The sequence below is a fragment of the Aegilops tauschii genome, chromosome 4 (genome assembly GCF_002575655.3).
Source record: "Aegilops tauschii subsp. strangulata cultivar AL8/78 chromosome 4, Aet v6.0, whole genome shotgun sequence".
In the NCBI taxonomy this organism is placed as follows: domain Eukaryota; kingdom Viridiplantae; phylum Streptophyta; class Magnoliopsida; order Poales; family Poaceae; genus Aegilops; species Aegilops tauschii.
The window spans coordinates 510,590,431-510,607,695 of NC_053038.3; the positions used below are offsets into that span (position 1 = coordinate 510,590,431).

Below are 17,265 nucleotides of genomic sequence, written 5' to 3' on the forward strand. Positions count from 1 at the left end.
TATTTATAAAGCGGCGCGAAAACCCGCTTCAAAAAATTAAGTGAAATTAGATCATGGAGAAAAATATGTTGATCCTAGAAAGTAGGAACCATAATGTACCTCTACTTCTCTCAATGTAACCCCTGATTGAGGATATTTAATAAGGGTTAGTTTCGCCTAAATAAAATAAAGTGCTGAGAGGGTGATTCTGAACAACAACTAAAAAAACCATACCATGAGGATGGCATGTTTTTCTCATTCGCAAAAAGAGGATGGTTTTATTAAAATGGCAGTTATGTGGATGGTTAGAAGGACCGTGGTATCCTTAGCCCATCAAAGTTCAAGTCCTGGTGCTCGCATTTTCCTGGATTTATTGCAGGATTTTCGGCGATGCGCGTTCAGTGGGAGGAGACATTCCCATCGACTACGAGGCATTTACGGTGACTTCGTAAATCTTAAGATGATATGTCGGCTCAAACTTTCGGAGGTGCTTATAGGAATAGGGTTGCGTATGTGTATATGAGCACTTTTCATTTGTACTGTGTGAAAATTATGACAGTTATGTTTAAACATTAAGGAAATAACTAAATACCTGATGACTCGAACAGCGACCCAACCGGCCCGGGTCCAACCCGGTCGCCTCAGCAACCGGATGCTATGCCACCACCGGCGCCGGACCGGAAGAGGCGACCACCCATGGAGCAACCCGAGGCAGGAGACGGCGCTCCGCAGCAGCGCCAGAAGAAATCCTCCGCCGCCAAGAAGGCGAAGAAGGGCGGCGCTACCGGCAGCGGCAGCGGCGGGGCATGGCCGGCGGTAAAGCCCAAGAAGGACCTCCAGGTCAATCGCCTCAAGGGCACCCAGCTCCTCACCGTAAGCCAATCAATCAATCCCCCCTTTTAAATCTGACGCAATTACCATAGGGACCTTGTCACATGCCCGCAACTAGGCATCAACTAGCTCGATCTGCTTCCGCTAGGAGGGGATCACCATCTAGGGCTCACGATGTTGACGAGCATCTAGGGGAGATTCAGCCTGCATCAAATTTTACCACGCCACTTCTGGGGAAATTGTTGCCCAGGAGCCGGAAGGGGAGGATGTTTTGTGATGAGATGCTGTTTGATCGAACTGAACGAATGATATGAAATTCCTGAATTGATATGATAGTTTGTTGGATTTACCTTTACCTGATTGTGTTACTCATGGGCAACTGCCACACTTGACATAGGTCCCTGACTTCCTCACTTCCGCTGAGGCGAAGGCTTTCGTCGACGTCGCTGAATCCATGGGCTTCACGCACCAGGGCAGCCTTGGGCCACTCAAGGGGGAGGCTTACAGAGACAATGACCGGATATCTGTCACGGACCCCCTGCTCGCTCAAACGCTGTGGGAATCAGGGATAAACAGGATATTCATGGACATCAACATCTCCGGCAAAGCAGCAACCGGCTTGAACCCAAATATCAGGCTTTACAGGTACATGCCGATTTATAACTTCAGATCTGTTGGTGTTAGTATCGTGCTGGTGGACGGGTTCGGTCACTGATGTTGTTGCTTGTAGGTACGTTGAAGGTCAGCGCTTTGGTAGGCATATCGATGAGAGCGTCCACCTTGGGGATGGTTCGAGGACACAGTATACATTGCTGGTGTACCTTTCTGGAAAGGGAAGCGCGAAGGATTCGCAAGCTCTTGTTGGAGGGGAGACTGTCTTTTATGATCACCGAGGTGGAATTGTTGCTGAGGTACTTTCTGATTCCAAAACCCATCTGTTTGATAAAAATGTTTGCCTCATTGCTTTGTCAGCCAGTTCCTCTGTTGTGGAAAACCAGTGCTGGTAGTAAAGGTCGGATTCGGATATACATTATGTCATTGGTTTCGTTTATCACGCATATTGGACTTGCTAATCTGGTGGCTAAGATTTTGATTTGTGCCGATATGAGCATCCGATTTAGCTATAGAGGGGGAACTGGAGAACTATTATATCTGCTGAGAAATCCAAAAGGGAGTATGAGATGCACATGTTCGCTGTATTACGAGTCTGCTCTTGGATTGTTAACTACTACTTTATTAGATTATGAAAATTATGAAAACCAAGACGGTCTCATATATGGTTAGCCTTGTGAAATATCCCGGTGTTGTGTGAAGGCGATGAAATCATCCTTTTCGTTCTTACACACAGTTAGTAACACTGTCACTGCCAAGCTGGCCTTAATGTGAAGTTATCTACATGTATGCAGGTTGCTCCCGTGCAAGGAATGGCTCTGCTCCATCTACATGGCGCCAGGTGCATGCTGCATGAAGCTCGCTTTGTGAAAAAGAACGTCAAGTACGTGCTCCGTTCAGACGTCGTGTTTGCTTAGCTGAAGAAGTACTTTAAGCTAGTTTCAGACCAAGCACAGGATGGGTTTCGATTTTTGTGATATGTGCGAAAACAGAAGCCCCAGAAGTAACATTGAGAGGTAGTTGTTGCAACATTGGAAATGCTGGCCTGCCTGATCAAAAATTGTGTTCTATCATGCACCGTTGTATAAGAGCTCTTTAACTGCTGCAATACTGGAAATGCTCAAAATCATTCTACCGTTTGTCATCATGGATATGTTTTACTCTACTTTGTCCTCCACATCATATGACTGTAACCTGCAAAAGTTGAATCCTGACTCTAGTTTGGAGCTTCTACCGCCTCCATCCTTTCCTGGATCAGGACTGAGCGTCCAGAAGCAGGTCGAGCTTTTTACTGAGCAAAATTAAAATCTAGTAAGCAGGTCGAGCTTTTTACTGAGCAAAATTAAAATCTAGTAAAAGAGAAGTTACAAATGTCCAACACCAAAGTAGCCAAACAAAACAAGCAGTGACTGTCAATGCATACACAAATTAAAGACAGTTCATGTTATTTTACTGCACACCGACTTCAGAAACAAAACATGAAACGGCAATCAAACCATATGCCTATTCCCACATCACTGTTTGTGCGACAGTACATAATGGTTCGGATCCAAAAACATTTCAAGTGTCTACACTACATAAAATGTTTGAATCTGTAATCATAGCCCAGCGCAAGAGTTTAAAATGACAGACATTGCATCTGGTAGTCATAGCCAGAACTAGAAGTACTTAATGAGAGGTCTAGAGGAACCATGACCAGCGGAAGTTTCTCCTGGTTTTCGTCTCAAACAGGGCAGGACCAAAGTGAAAAATCTGCAAAATCAGACAGTCTCTCAGATAACGCAAATGTCACCAGCCCACATTTCAAAGCGTACCGTAAGCATTCAAGATTGCTGCAAAGATTTATGGCGTTACTAAAGAGCAGGACCTTCATCATGTGCTGAAGTTAAACATGCATCCAGGTAGTAAGTCCAGGCATTGCCAATCACAAGATAGGAGCTGCAGAAATAGGACAAGCACAAATTTAGACAGAAGATGTACGAATAAAATTTCAAAAGAGTCAGAAATGCAATATGCTAAGCACTTTGGAAACAGTATGTGAACCAACTATGAATAAATAACAAGTGTAGAAGGAACACAGGATGTGGGGCACAGGCAGATTCAGTTATATTTAGACATCAGATTCTAACTTACGTTTTTACATCAGGAGGAATTGACCAGCTTTGGATGACCCGTTTTCTTGTCGATCTCCACTCTTAGGCCTAACTCTGCGACCTCTGGAGTTAGAATAGGTTCTTGCATCTGAAGCTCAGATACCTCCTTCTGATTTTCCTCGTTTTCTTCAAGCAAATATTTCACAGCTAGCAGACCCCACTCCCTCAAGTATGCATTCCCTTCATCAATGACACACTGCTGCAACAGTAACATAATCCCATTCAGCTGCCTAACCTCATCCTGCACCTGTTTCCTTCCATGCAAGCAATTGGCAATGACAGCCACCAAATCTCTCCTGTAACCATTGTATGGGCAGACCTTTGCAGTTGCAAAAGCTGGCTGTTGATCTCCTTGTTCCTTTGCCATCGCTTTCCTGATTGTACTTGGGGGCTCAAGCTCACCTAGGTATTTTAAGAGGCGTTTTACAAGACCAGCCTGCAACAGTGAGTCAACAGGTGGTTCAGTCCCCAATGAAGAGGGCTCGGCCTGCAACAGCGAGTCAACAGGTGCTTCAGTCTCCGATGAAGAGGGTTCCCAAGCACATATGTCCTTCAAGAGCACTAATGAATATCCAATGACATCAATTCCAGGGAGACCAGTTGGAAGCTCAGAGCTACCTCGGCAAGTAAAATCCAGAGTCTCAGCAGCATGCTTCTGTATATTGAAAACATGAAGAGCGAAACTGTTCGAGACACTAACTTCTTCAGGTCGTTCAGTCAAACACTTTGACAATGTACCCATAAGAAATGCATGGTTAGCATTGAACCCATTTCCAGATTCACCACCATCAGTTGAATCTAGGGCTGCAAACAAGGCTTCAAACTTTTCCTCCTCAACACAGATTTTGAAGAGAAGCCACTCCAACCATTCTTCCTTGTGCCCCACTGCATTTCATAATTTATATTAGCATCATGTGCAAAGTAACCAAGGAGAAAATGGAAGAATCAAATGAATTAACAAGAGAACAATATGTGACTGACTGCATCCTAAGAAGCAAAAAAAAAAACACTAACCATAACATTCGACAAGTCACAGATAAGCAAAAATTGCCTTCAATAAGTCAGAGTTGGTTCTCTGATAGTATCTCACATGTAAGCTCGGACTCTACACTTAAACACATAGTAGCAGTTCCAACTATCAAGCAACTGGCTAATACTTCAGCAACATATCAAACATATGACACCACATTTTTTTTCTTGCTAAGAAGTTGCAACAGGTCGAGCAGTCATGCTAACATGCTTCAGAAAGATGAACCAAACGAACAGGTGATATAAACCAAAGTAGTCCAAAACCGTATTTTACTAAATAGCAAATGACCATAATCTAACTGTCAACTCATTACAACCACTGAGCAAGGCTGAGTCCATAGTTGGTTAAAATTTCTTGGCAATGTCACAGAAGCATTAAATATCTGACATCCAATTGGTCCAAATTCCTGTCTACAGTTGCTGATCTATTTAACACTTTGCCAAATCTTTCAATTGCTGAAATAATAATCTACACTGTGCACATCCTACTTGTGCTGAACTAATTTTCAGTATGATCATCATAACACAGATTCATAAAAACAAACAGCTTAAGCAACCCACACTTCTACTCCCTCTGTTCACAAATATAAGATGTTTTGGATATTTCAATATGGACTAAATACGGACTGCAATGAGTGAACAAACACACTAAACCGTGTCTATATACACCCGATTCAGAAAACAATTAAAACATCTTATATTTTGAACGGAGGAAGTATATCTGTAAAGCAAATGCAGCTATGAAACAGTTGCACATCTAGGCATCTAGCAGCAGACATGGGTGAACACGCAAAAGCAATAAACCAATACTAGCAGCGGCGGGCGTGGGCTCACATCGGGAGGCGGTGGCGACGAGTTCGACGAGCACGGGCAGCCCCAGGTCCTCATGGCACAGCTCCTCGACCCTCCCGCGGCCGCCGTCGCCGGAGCAGCAGGTGTCGAGCACCATGCAGAGCGGGTCGAGGACGCCGGCGTCCCGGACCCTCGCGAACTCCCGCAGCGCGCCCGGGAAGAGCGCGTCCCAGACGGCCTCGCGGTGCCGGTCCCCGCCGAGCGCGGCGTTGCCCAGCGCCTGCAGCGCGGCGCGCGCGAGGTCGGGGGAGAGGGCGGGGAGGGAGAGGGCGGCGGAGACGACGGCCGCGGGGCCCGAGAGCAGCACGAAGGTGCCCTGGTTGAGCGCGTCGCCGGCGAGGAGGTTGCGGAGGAGGCGGAGGCGCAGGAGCAGGAGCGGCGCCGGGGAGGCCGGGAGGAGGTGGAGCGTGTCGGCGAGCGCGTCGGAGAGCGCCGCCCGGCCCTCCCGCGTCTTGGAGGCCTCCAGGAACGCGCTCAGGGTCTCCTCGTCCTCGACCCCCTCGTCTCGCCACATGGCGGTGGAGGAAGCGGCGGCGGCGGCGGCGGCGGCGGCGGTGGGGGTGGAGGCTGGAGAGGGAGGAGGCGGCGCTGGAAGGTAGCAGAGGTTTGGTCAAGTCGGTTGGCTACAGGCTACTTTAACCCAACACCCCAGGGCAATTTTTTTTTACTTCGACTTTATTTTCGGAAATGATAAATCCCGAACGTTCGGATTTTAAGCATGGCAACCCGAACATTTTCATCGCAATTTTATTTCACGCGAGGTTGGCAAACATGGTAATTTTCTGTCGAAGAAAACGAACTGGAACAAAGTTGTCATGTGTTAACAACTAAAGTTGCCATCTCACGTCAACTAAAGTTGGCATAAGAAAACGTTCGGGATGACATGCTTAAAATCCAAGCGTTCAAGATTTATCAGGGTCCTTCATTTTTCAGATAATAGGGGTTAAAGAATCTGCATATGACCACTGAAATTGAATCCATCGATGCGGTAAAGGACAGAGCAGAAACTAACCAAACAACTGGTGACAACCAAAGTTCAAATTCGCATTATCTTGCAGCTAAAACATTACGAAAACTGATGCCTGCATTTTCATCTCTCTTTTTTAACACATTCATTTTCATCTCAACCTGGCACACAGAAGCCATCAATCATGCCTCTTGTCACAACTCAGGTACCTTAAACCTGCCGGTAATTCGGTGGATTATTCAGAAACCTTACAAGTTTACAACCCAGCAGAGCACGAACGTTCCACTTCCACTACAGAGCCAAGAATTCTCACTGACAAGGCATTACGACAATGGCAGCACTATCTAACTTTACAAACTTTAAACAAGTTTACAGAGAGATTAATCTGGGCAAGCTCCACCCTTCCCTTCCCCTTCCCTGCCAGATAAATAATCTAAGAGCGCTTCCGGCGCTTATTGCAGCTTCTTCAGGCTGGGCAAGGGCAATCAGTCAATGGCCATTGGTTACCGGAGTGGCCGCGGTGTCGCCTTTCACGGCGTAGAACCGGCGGTACATGGAGTCGACATGGGTGAGGTAGTAGGTGCCCGGAACGAGCAAGCGCGTGTCCTGGCTGGTGACGAAGTCCTTGGCGCCGTAGCGGTGCTCCATCAGCTTCAGTGCCTCGACGAATTTCTTCGGCGGAACCTGCGTGGAAGATGCACAGTGAGACAGAGCCAGGTTTGAGGTTTGAAATGGGGAAGATAAGATACTCTGGTGCTAGATGGGGAAGTTCATGAAAGACCGACTTACCACATGCCTAGACTCCAACTTGTTGGAGATATCCAGTATGTTTGCAATGTTTGATAGGCTGAACGGATGCTGGAATTCGTTGATTTTGAAGGAGAACATTGTCGATGTCATGCCACTGCCGTAAGAGAACATGACGATCCTCTGGCCCACCTGGAACATTTCGAAAGAGAAAAAAAGAGAGGAAACTTTTTTTTTTGAGGGAAACTTAGTTCAACAAACATAGATCATGATCGAAGAAAACACAGTAGAGTGTGATTTATACCAGAGCATCGCGTTTATTGTGGACAACTGATGCAAAAGCAGCATAGAGTGACGCCGTATACATGTTCCCGAGTTGCTTTGGGATCAATGTTGTTGGTTGAACCTTGGTATCATACAGAGGCTTCGCAACTTGCTGACAAACCTGCATATTTGAGGTAGCACAGATCAACTTACAATCATGAGTTTTTACATAGAGGAGTAAATTACTTGTCGCAGAAATGGATGTATCTAGAAATAAAATACGTCTAGATACATCACTTTCTGCGACAAGTAATCCGAACGGAGGGAGTATAATTTAACTGCTACTGGTACCTTCTCAAGGTCCCGACTCTGATAGCTTTCTTCGGATGACAGGCCCGAGTAGGGCTCCAATTTTTCTCTCGAGTCTTTGTCAACAATGCTATTTGACACAACAGAAATTTCAGTTAGTAAACAAGTACTAAATACTCCCTCCATCCGAAAATACTTGTCGTAGAAATGGATACAAATGGATGTATCTAGAACTAAAATACATCTAGATACATCCATTCCTCGGACAAGTATTTCCGGACGGAGGGAGTAACATACAAGGCACAGAGTTCCTAATACACTAGCTGTCTAGCTGACCAACCTGCAGCTTCTCAAGAAGTCATTGTAGTATAAACGAGCAAAACTTTTCTGTACAAGCTGCACATGGAACAAATCATGGAGAACTTGTAAATATATTAGAAAAAACAGATGATTATACATAAAGTGTATCTGGGGAGCAAGGCATGTGATGTCCAACCAAGATTGCAGTGAGAAAATAATATGGGGTTATATGATACCTTGTTGTATGGAGAATGAAATACAAAAGAATCTGCGTCGACGATTGAAAATGGCTTCCCTTCAATCTTTTCGTACCTGAAAGATCAAAGCAATGGGATCTGGTTAAATCAGCTTGTCAACTTGATTGATCTGTTCAAGAAGAGGATGACAACTTACCTTTTGCAAAAGGTCTTGTAGCAGGAATCCAGTGCCATGAGATAGCATGTCTGTGACAGCTTCCCATCGACCACCTGCATGCAATTTTGGTATCTTGTCAAAAGGGATGTTCACATTGGCAGATCACGTAAATTCATTTCCAGATTATCTCAAGCTTGCTCTGCCTAAACAGAATTTGGGTGCATAAATTGTATGGAATGGTGATGTACCGGATATTCGCTCGCAAGATCAGGCTTGTAAAAGTCATAAACATGTGCCATATGTGACCCTCTAAATTTGCTTTCCAATGAAATAGGAGCATTTGGTCCAATCAGCATTGCAATAGCAGCTGCACCGCCAGTAGGACGAGCCGGCCCTTCAGCATAAACCTGATAAGGTGTCAACATGGATCTAAGATGTCAGCTTGAGTTATACTCTTTATCATGGTCAGTAATACAATCCTGTGTCCCAATCACGAAATTCGTATTTCATGTTCGGATCAGTATGGGTGTCAAACATCAAATATAAGAAAACAGAATATAGAGCAGGCAAATATGCTTGCCTGAACATTGGGGAACCTGAAGCTAATGAGAGAAATTAAAAAATGATAAAACAAACTTAATACCAGAACTTCTTTTCTTCGAGAAACGAATACCAGAACATGGCGACATGAATGTATATACCTAGGGTCTGAGTTATATAAAATGTTCAAGGTTGTAAAATAGCCTGAGAAGCCGTGCAGTATGAAATTGGATACTGAAAAATGAAACAATATATTACATACCGCGCTGTCTGTGCAAACAACGAGCCCATAACGTCCATCCCATGAGTTGCTCTCAACCCAATTAACACAATTAAACAAAGAAGCTGTTCCACCATAACATGCGTTTGAGGAATCAACTCCTTCAATATCAGTATTGCCACACTCCTGCAATTAAGGAACATTGTTACAAAAAGAGCATCACCAAAAGGAATTGTCTGGCAGTGAATTGAATTACTAGTACTACAAAAATCTCAAAAAAATGCTCAAGAGTGACGATGAGAATTCAAATACAATTCTTTTAATTTTTACATATGTAAGGTACACTAGACCAAATTACACCAAGAAACAAAAGGTGAACGAACTTATTAGCATGTTCTTGCTGAAAGGAACAAACCTCAAATATTTGCATCAACCATGTCTTTATAGACTTGCTCTTGTCTATTACAGTTTCACTGCCAACTTCCAAACGTCCAATGCACTTTGGATCGATGTTATAATTTTTCAGGAGAGTCTTCACCACTGTCAAGCTGAGACAAAATCTTAATCAGATGAGATAAACAGAACTAAAATGGTAAACAAGACACTGTTCATATGTTTAAAACATAAAATGGTTCATGTCAGGACATTTGAAACATTATATATTTGGACTTCAGAGACAAATATAAGGCATCTCAAATGGCACAACACTCTGCTGTTATATTCACAGCCATCTATATTGTACTGTTTCTCTAACATCATAGGTAGTCAATAGAGCACTGGTGTCAAATAGTACTATAACTTAAAACAAGCATGGCATAATGTTCTATTTAGATGGTAAAATTGGCCCTCATCATCATAGGTTGCACATATCTGTTGGTGTAACAACCTGTGTCCTCACATTTCAAACGAATACGGGGGAGAATAAATGCTTTCAAGGAAAAGAAAGAAAAACGATAGGAGAATGAGAGTACTCTGTACTTGAGGAAATAATCGCACCTCATTGAAATGACATCCTCCACTTCAGTGCAAAAGGCCATGCTATCCTGCCCAAGCCCAATGGTGTACTTCCCTTTGCTCACGCCATCATGAGCTTCCAATTCTTCCTGTAACCAGCATCATGTAAATTTTCCAGCTAGTAATGAAACTAATAGAATATGAAATAAATCAATAAATCACTGATCTGCAAGTGAGATTGACAAAAAAAGATAGAATACTACGAGAGATCTCGTAATTTTTCCAAATGAAATCCATACAAGTCTTAAGACGCATTGGGTAGTGATGGGCTGTTGTACAGTGGCCAGTAATTCCGTTATTTGATTTAAAGTTCATAGATTCCTTTGTGGTCAACAGAATCTTATAAAAGACAGATCAGAGTACTTTAACAGAACAATTTTTCCAAGAGGACGATGATAGGCAAAGCCTGAAGATACGGGACGGAGGGAGTATCTCTTATTTCCAGGACGTGTATATTTCAGAACAGACATATCGCTGACATCAACAGACCATCATTCTTACTAACTTGTTAGGGTCAACCTTGTCCAACCTCCAGCTAATATATATGATACTAATAATATATATGAAGACGTCCTACTCAAAACACATTTTCTACAGCCAAAAAGATCGGCAGATCCACGTGGACAGCAACGCTTCCGAATTCGGTGACCGCATGTGCACGAGAGACCAGCTCCGTTTACAAGCCCAGAAAAGGAAAGGAACAGTTTGAGAGCCATCAACATCAACATCAGCATCAGCTGATTAACTGTCCACCCAGGCTTAATTAGATAGAGGTGGAGTCGAGGGTCCTACTACTCCCAGCAAGCTCTTTCAGCTGGCATGTTCTAGGTCTTGGCATATTAATTTTCCTTTCCACAAAGTGTGCCAACATTCCTCGTGTAAGCAATTACGTCTCTTGAGAATCTTACACACTCTGGAAGCACCCTGCATGGTTCCTTCCGCTAGTATTAATCAGCCCAGCTGGAATTGTACTACTATTAATTACAGAGGGTGACAGATTAACTAGTAACTGCTTGAGTTACCGCCCTAGTACCTGATAATCATCCATGGCCTTTACCCTTGCCACATGCCACCCATACACAGCTACTAGAATTCTTTTGCACTAGTTTTAGCAGGAGAGTAATTAGTAGAATTAATAATCGCCTAAACTATTAATTAACTAATACTAACTCAGTTCCTAAAAATAAGATGTTCTAACCTTTTTCTGAATCGAATGCATATAGACGTGTTTTGGTGTGTCTGTTCACTTATTTCAGTCTGTATCTAGTCCATACTGAAATATCCAAAAACGTCTTATATTAATTGGGAACAGAGGTGACAGTAGCATTCCCTGAATCTGGGCAGCCGTAGAACAGGCTGAATGGTGGCCTGCCTCCACTCCAGAGTAGACACAAGCTATCAGCAGACAATATTCCTATAACCTCGGCCTCTTGTCTCAGTCTGAAAGAAAGGGCTTGCTCGGTCTGCATCGCAGCTGTGAACAGTCAACTCTGCTCGGCTCTGCAGCCGGCCCCGAGAAAAATAAACTCGTGGTCGCGATGAACAACTGATCCCGGGAAAAACAGAAGATAAAAACCACCAACTACACACAAAGAGCGTGCGTGCGCGCGTGGCCCTTGACTGATAGTAGTATGTTTTTTTATCATGGCGTTTCAGGGAAACGGCCAGTGAAACGCTTATTTTTTTATTTTTTTTACAGCAACAGGGACCTAAGTAAAAAAGATTACAGCAGCAGCAGGGGAATACGGGCGGGCGGCGCTGTGATGAGATTCAGAGAGGGAGAGGATATGTGAGTGAAGTGTGGTGTAACCTGGAGGACGCAGTTGGGCGGGAAGTAGATGTCCATGGCGAGGATGCCGACGTCCTTGACCCTCTCCGCCGCCATCTCTCCTCTAGATACTCCTCCCTGGTTCCAGACTCGAGCTGCAACCCAACGGAGCACACACGAGACGTAAACAAAGGAAAACAAGAAACAGAAACAAGCATGAGACGGGTTGCAATCTCTCCCTCCCAGATAAAATCGGATCGTGGGCTGGGGAGGCGGCCGGCAGTGCACTGTACCAGTGAGGGAAGAAGAAGCAACGCGGGGTCGGAGACGGCCGGGGCCAGGGGGAGGAAGAGGAACGGAGGAGGAGGGGGAGCCTGCGGACGGGAGCGGATCGCGGGGAGGGATGGATGCGGGACGCTATCCCAGCCCCGCGCCGTATATATACGCTGCTCGCCGCTGGCCTTTTCCTTTCCTTTTCGAAAAGGATTTTTTCCTTGGCTGCGGCTCGGAACCTGGCCGTATCCTGGGAGAAAAGGGGTAAGGGAGGGGGGTGAACGGGCGGTAGGTGGTCGTGGTAATTGCGGGCGGGGTGGGGGTGACGACCTCGGTAGTATCGACCTCGCTCTCGGGCATCCGGGCACGTGGGCGTCGCCCGCATCGTGCGCCTCTCGCCCACAAGGAGGAGGCTCGTCTGGCTGGCGGCTTTGGCGCTGCGTCCTCGTCCTCGTCCTGGTCCGGTCCTCGTGGAGTTTCCCCTGTCGACGAGCGCAACGCGGCCTGCCGGGCAGATCGGATCCGGGGAGGGGATGGGCGGCATCAAATCTTGTTTTACAGCCTTCAAATGATAAGTGTCACATGTGTGACATGAGGTAATGTTTTCCTGACGTGTCTATAACTATTTGTCATTACAAAAGAAACCCTACAAAACTAAAACTTGTCATCCAAATAAAAAGTTGTCATGCATCACAAATAAAGTTGCCATCCCCGGCCCCCGGGTAACTAAAGGTGCCATAAAAAAAACGTTAGGACGGAATTGTTTCGTGCCACAAGTGTGGCACTTATCAAGGTCCTATCTATTTGATGGGAAAATGTAATGATACTAATTTGGTTTTGCAAACATTGATATTTTCAACAACAAACTAGGCTGGTGATGGCTCTCTCTCAAAAGAAAGAAAAAACTAGGCCAGTCAAAAAGATGTTTGACTTTTCAAAAAACTAATGATTATACCTTGTATTTTAAAACGGAAGGACCCTTTTTCGGCTTTGTTCGAGCATCCGAATAGGTCTTCAGTACTAACACTTTTCTGATAGGTCTAGCAGGTATTAGTGTATGTTTTGTTTTCTGGAGACAATCCCAAGGCGGTGACGTTGGAGTAACGTCTTTTCAGAATCTCCCTATCTCGACAACGTCTAATCCTGCGCCAACAAGGGCATGTGAGGGCAGGTGTCGTCAAACTCTTGGCTTTCTTCAGACCTTGGCGCGCTGGTATGAATCAAGGGATGCAGCTAGCTAGCTCTTGGTGCGCCAACTTTGACCACCTGTTTCATTTTGTTCCGCAACATGGGTCGGTTTCTGCAACCCAAACCCCGTGGATTGGTGGTGAGGATTGCACGCTTGCGATGCGTGGGGGTGATGCCCAATGATCATTAGATCTCCTTTAGCGACGAGTGACCATAGCGGTGTTAAAACCTAGTATGGTGAGGGATGTTTCGGTTGTCTCTTTCCCTTAACGTCGGTTCAGTGCAATTTTCAAGCTCCGGCATGTGACGTACAACCAAAGGAATAAGACATTGTATAGGTACGCTACTACTGGGGAACATCTATCCAAAACCCACCCAGACATGATGAAACAAGAAACGGTGCCAAAAAGGAGGCCCCAGGTGGTTTCTACGGGGCTATAACAATGTATAACAACTCTTGTCAGAAACTAGCGTGCGGAAAGGAAATATCGATGCAACACGCGTAGAAAAAAAGATACTAACCCCCAAAAGGTAAGAACACGGAAAGGTGGAACACCACCAACTACAGAAAAAGTACATGGTCAGAAAAACAACCACGACAACCAGCGGGTGACCGCTAGTTAGCTTCCCCATTTAAAACTATGCTCTCATAACTCTACCACCCGACATCTTGAGAGTATTGCACGAGCTATCTTTCTTTAGTCCGTCGGCGATATAGTACTCTGAGACGACCACCCATCTGGTACCACTGTATTTGCTCGGATACGCTACCACAAGAAAGACAACCCATCTGGTACCACTTTATTTTACCATGATAGGTCACTACAAAAATGACAACCCATTAGGTACCATTGATTGTATTTGTCCGGGTGAGTCGTAACCCGTCCGAACACGTTAGAAGAAGAATGTTCCAAAAAGGAGGTTACAAGTTGTTTCTGTGGCATCACATCATGCACAAAAACTCTAGTAGAAAAGTAGCATCCAGAAAGGGGCTAGTGACATAACATGCGAAAACAAAATAGCGCATGAAGGAGAATTGCTAAATGTACATAAGAACCTCGTCGAAAAGTAAAATGGGTCATGAGATCGGCGATGGTGTTGGAATAAGGTCTCTCCGGCCTCAACAATATCTAATCCTGCGGCGACGAAAGGCACGTGAGGGTAGATGTCGCCAGAACTGTGGGCTTTCTATGGATCTTGGCGGTTGGTGTGAATCAAGGAAAGAAGGTGGGTAGTGATGTCTACTATGCAACTTTATTCTTGTAGACTTTATCGGCCTTCAAGCTCAGAGTTTCGTAGGACAGCAATAATTATTCCTCAAGTGAATGACCTAAGGTTTATCAACCCGTGGGAGGTGCGGGATGAAGATGGTTCTCTCTCAAACAATCCTGCAATCAAATGCAAAGAGTCTTTTGTGTCCCCAACACACCGAATACAATTTTCAGTTGTATAGGTGAACTAGTTTGGCGAAGAGGTGATGATAGATGTGTAATATGGACGGTAGAAATAGGTTTTGAAATCTGAACAAATAAAAACGGCAAGGTAACAAGTAGCAAAAGTGAGCAAAACGATGTATCAATGCCTAGAAACAAGGCCTAGAGTTCATACTTTCACTAGTGTAATCTTTCAACATCATTAATATAATTGAATCACATGATAATCCTTTAAAAAGCGACAAATAATCACTCCAAAGTTTCTATTTTATCGGAGAAAGTAGGATGAAATCGTGTAGGTGGCAAAAGCACCCCAATGTTGTCTTTCCAACCAATCTATTGAACCACCCCCACACTGTCACGGCTAGTCCTAAAGATCGTATTAGGACAACACCATATGATACATATCAATTGATATTTATGTCACCTAGAACACCCCAATATCACCACGGGGATTCGCAAGTTAAGACATGCATCAAGTGATCTCAAATCCAAAATATTCAATCCAACATAAAGAAACCTCAAAGAACAAGACTCAATTCACCATGAAAATAAGAGACATGGGTGAATATTATAACATCCAAGTATATTGATAAAGCTAATGATACATCAAAATCGTATCAAATCAAGAATGAGAGAGAGAGGGAGAGAGAGGGAGAGAGAGAGAGAGAGAGAGAGAAAGAGGGAGGGAGAGAGAGATCAAACACATAGCTACTGGTCCAAACCCTCAATCCCGAGGATGAACTACTCACACATCTCCATGGAGGTAGCAAGGTTGATGAAGATGGCCTCCCCAATGGTTTCCCCCTTCGGCAGGGTGTCGAAGAAGGCCTCCAGATGAGATCGCTTCGGAACAGACGCTTGTGGCGGCGGAGGAATTATTATAGGTTTCTTTTTGGGGTTTCTCTATTTATAGGATTTTTCAGCGTTGGATTCACGCCAAAAGAGTGCCGAGGGCCCCACAAAGTCAGGGGCGAGACCACCCCCTGTCGCCTTTGGCCCTCTTCTGGTTTCCTCTCGAAGCTTCTAGGGTCCTTCTCGGTCAATCAAAAACCACCATATATTTTTATCGCGTTTGGACCTTCCTAGATATGGTTTTTTGTGGAACAAAAACATGCAAAAAACAGGAACTGGCGCTGCTGATACGTCTCCAACGTATCTATAATTTATGAAGTATTCATGCTATTATATTATCCATCTTGGATGTTTTATGGGCTTTACTATGCACTTTTATATTATTTTTGGGACTAACCTATTGACCCAGAGCCCAGTGCCAGTTCCTGTTTTTCCCTTGTTTCAGTGTTTCGAAGAAAAGGAATATCAAACGGAGTCGAAACGAAATGAAACCTTCTGGAGAAGTTATTTTCGGAGAGAAAGCAACCCGGGAGACTTGGAGTCCACGTCAAGAAAGCAACGAGGAAGGCACGAGGCAGGGGCGCACCCTCCACCCTCGTGGGCCCCTCGTGGCTCCCCTGACGTACTTCTTTCACCTATATATATATCCATATACCCTAAAACGACCGGGGAACAGAAGAGATCGGGGGTTCCGCCGCCGCAAGCCTCTGTAGCCACCAAAACCCAATCGGGACCCTGTTCCGGCACCCTGCCGGAGGGGGGAACCCTCACCGGTGGCCATCTTCATCATCCCAGCGCTCTCCATGACGAGGAGGGAGTAGTTCACCCTCGGGGCTGAGGGTATGTACCAGTAGCTATGTGTTTGATCTCTCTCTCGTGTTCTTGATTTGGCACGATCTTGATGTATTGCGAGCTTTGCTATTATAGTTGGATCTTATGTTGCTTCTCCCCCTCTACTCTCTTGTAATGAATTGAGTTTTCCCTTTGAAGTTATCTTATCGGATTGAGTCTTTAATGATTTGAGAACACTTGATGTATGTCTTGCCGTGCGTATCTGTGGTGACAATGAGATATCACGTGATTCACTTGATGTATGTTTTGGTGATCAAATTGCGGGTTCCGCCCATGAACCTATGCATAGGGGTTGGCACACGTTTTCGTCTTGATTCTCCGATAGAAACTTTGGGGCACTCTTTGAGGTTCTATGTGTTGGTTGAATAGATGAATCTGAGATTGTGTGATGCATATTGTATAATCATACCCACGGATACTTGAGGTGACATTGGAGTATCTAGGTGACATTAGGGTTTTGGTTGATTTGTGTCTTATGGTGTTATTCTAGTACGAACTCTAGGGCTGTTTGTGACACTTATAGGAATAGCCCAACAGATCGATTGGAAAGAATAACTTTGAGGTGGTTTCATACCCTACCATAATCTCTTCGTCTGTTTTCCACTATTAGTGACTTTGGATTGACTCTTTGTTGCATGTTGAGGGATAGTTATATGATCCAATTATGTTATTATTGTTGAGAGAACTTCACTAGTGAAAGTATGAACCCTAGGCCTTGTTTCCTA

General features: G+C 44.7%; 2 protein-coding genes across 2 annotated transcripts; one reads left to right on the plus strand and one right to left on the minus strand.

Moving 5' to 3' along the window:
* Nucleotides 1-584: 584 nt before the first annotated feature.
* On the plus strand, nt 585-2,569 carry LOC109735080 (uncharacterized). The gene is made up of 4 exons (XM_020294280.4): nt 585-852; nt 1,208-1,455; nt 1,541-1,721; nt 2,217-2,569. The coding sequence occupies exons 1-4, from the start codon at nt 637-639 to the stop codon at nt 2,337-2,339; spliced, it is 768 nt and encodes a 255-aa protein (XP_020149869.1). The 5' UTR covers nt 585-636; the 3' UTR covers nt 2,340-2,569.
* A 334-nt stretch (nt 2,570-2,903) lies between these two features.
* LOC109735082 (hydroxymethylglutaryl-CoA synthase) lies at nt 2,904-12,515 on the minus strand. Its single transcript, XM_020294284.4, has 17 exons — nt 12,233-12,515; nt 11,982-12,094; nt 10,154-10,260; nt 9,573-9,705; nt 9,200-9,343; nt 8,646-8,804; nt 8,437-8,510; nt 8,280-8,355; nt 8,084-8,139; nt 7,786-7,873; nt 7,475-7,615; nt 7,213-7,362; nt 6,931-7,107; nt 5,439-5,676; nt 3,556-4,460; nt 3,290-3,360; nt 2,904-3,174 (listed from the first exon to the last, which is right to left on the minus strand). Exons 2-15 carry the CDS (start codon nt 12,054-12,056, stop codon nt 3,565-3,567), a joined length of 2,514 nt encoding a protein of 837 aa, XP_020149873.2. The 5' UTR covers nt 12,057-12,094; nt 12,233-12,515; the 3' UTR covers nt 2,904-3,174; nt 3,290-3,360; nt 3,556-3,564.
* Between the last annotated feature and the right edge of the window lie 4,750 nt (nt 12,516-17,265).

What these genes read in the sequence shown, in the direction of transcription:
- LOC109735082 (XM_020294284.4), bottom strand. Translation starts at nt 12,056, where the DNA reads ATGGCGGCGGAGAGGGTCAAGGACGTCGGCATCCTCGCCATGGACATC. An exon ending in TTCATTCTCCATACAACAAG is followed by an intron (nt 8,140 to 8,279) that starts GTATCATATAAC and finishes TTCCATGTGCAG; the next exon opens with CTTGTACAGAAAAGTTTTGC. An exon ending in GACTTCTTGAGAAGCTGCAG is followed by an intron (nt 7,874 to 8,083) that starts GTTGGTCAGCTA and finishes TGTGTCAAATAG; the next exon opens with CATTGTTGACAAAGACTCGA.
- LOC109735080 (XM_020294280.4), top strand. Translation starts at nt 637, where the DNA reads ATGCCACCACCGGCGCCGGACCGGAAGAGGCGACCACCCATGGAGCAA. An exon ending in CCAAATATCAGGCTTTACAG is followed by an intron (nt 1,456 to 1,540) that starts GTACATGCCGAT and finishes TGTTGCTTGTAG; the next exon opens with GTACGTTGAAGGTCAGCGCT. An exon ending in GAGGTGGAATTGTTGCTGAG is followed by an intron (nt 1,722 to 2,216) that starts GTACTTTCTGAT and finishes ACATGTATGCAG; the next exon opens with GTTGCTCCCGTGCAAGGAAT.